This window comes from Otolemur garnettii, unplaced genomic scaffold (genome assembly GCF_000181295.1).
Source record: "Otolemur garnettii isolate 467f Iridium unplaced genomic scaffold, OtoGar3 scaffold00016, whole genome shotgun sequence".
In the NCBI taxonomy this organism is placed as follows: domain Eukaryota; kingdom Metazoa; phylum Chordata; class Mammalia; order Primates; family Galagidae; genus Otolemur; species Otolemur garnettii.
In genome coordinates, this window is record NW_003852411.1 from 19,321,896 (window position 1) to 19,323,232 (window position 1,337).

Below are 1,337 nucleotides of genomic sequence, written 5' to 3' on the forward strand. Positions count from 1 at the left end.
GAGCCAGTTCTCTCAATTCTTTAAAAAACCTAGTTAATGTGACCATTGTGAGGCAGTAAATAAAACAGAATAAAAACAAAAGTGGACCAAGTAAACATACAAGCAAAGTGGTCTAGTTCTATAACAATAGGACGTTATTAGTAGGCTGACTGAAGGAATGTACATACCCCTGGGGTCTTCTTAAACAGGGTTGGGGTTTCTATATCCACAAACCCTAAAAGGAGAGATACATTATAATTTAGTAGACGGGAATGTGGAATTTGTCAAATATGATGTCTATAATATAGCACAACAAATCTGAGGCTCCCCTTTAATTAGAAATTTGGGCAGAAATTAGCTACTAAGCCTATACATATTGACTGCATATGTATCCAAGAAGGAAGCCGAAGGTTTTCATAAAAATCTTACTCTGTTCAGCAAGTTGATACCTTTGACATGAAATAATTCTAGATATTTGATGAATTCTTATCCAGTGAACTGTTCTGATTTTTTAAATGTTCTGCTAGTGCAGCAAAAATAACACAAATAACGCAGGAAAACCCCAGGACTGATTGATATGTCTGTTTAGTTTAATTCACATGACATTTTAGAGCTCTGAACTAGTGATGTATAAGCATGATAAAGAATTGAGAAAACTTACAGAAACAACCAAAGGACTGTCCTGCCTTCAATAATGATGGGAAATACTATATTAACCAATGCTATTGCCACTATCATCTTTAAAAGAATGCAGTTGTGATATCAGAGGAAACTATTAATAGTTACCAAGTTATGCCATAGGGCAAAAACTACACAATGACTTCCCTAAGGGGAGGATACAATAAAACAGAAGAGATGCTAACAAGTCCCACAGAACCCGCAGGCATCATTTCCCTTACCATGCAGATTACAGAGATATTCCCGCATTTTCATGACCATCTGAGACCTCAGCCGCAGGTTATATTGCATTTGGAAACTACGTAAGTCTAGGTATCGATACTGCAAACGGAGAGTCTCTGTTTTCTAAACAAATTGAAAGATTTTTATGTTTAAATGTTCTCTGAATATTAGAAAGGTATTTTCTTTAGATGCAGTTTGAACTTTCCAAAAATAAATTTAGCTCTGTCTTTTAGCTTCCATCATCAAGGGGCCCGTTGGTATGCCATTTCCATTTGTGTATGCCATCTTTCAGTCCTACAACTTTTAAGTTTGTTACAATTGCAGATTAGTACTATTTTACATTTTTTTATTTTTATTTTATTTTATTTTTTTTAGACAGAGCCTCAAGCTATCCCCCTGGGCAGAGTGCCATGGCATCACAGCTCATAGCAACCTCCAACTCCTGGGCTCAAGCGAGT

General features: G+C 36.1%; 1 protein-coding gene across 1 annotated transcript in view; it reads right to left on the minus strand.

Annotated features, from left to right (window-relative positions):
* Positions 1–1,337, minus strand: part of DARS2 (aspartyl-tRNA synthetase 2, mitochondrial) — a 34,912-nt gene that overhangs the window by 23,031 nt on the left and 10,544 nt on the right. Inside the window, exons 6-7 of the mRNA XM_003785697.3 lie at positions 879–1,002; positions 168–214 (exon numbers count right to left, since the gene is read on the minus strand). Of these exons, the coding sequence (XP_003785745.1) occupies positions 168–214; positions 879–1,002 (171 nt within the window). The remainder of the gene's footprint in view (positions 1–167; positions 215–878; positions 1,003–1,337) is intronic.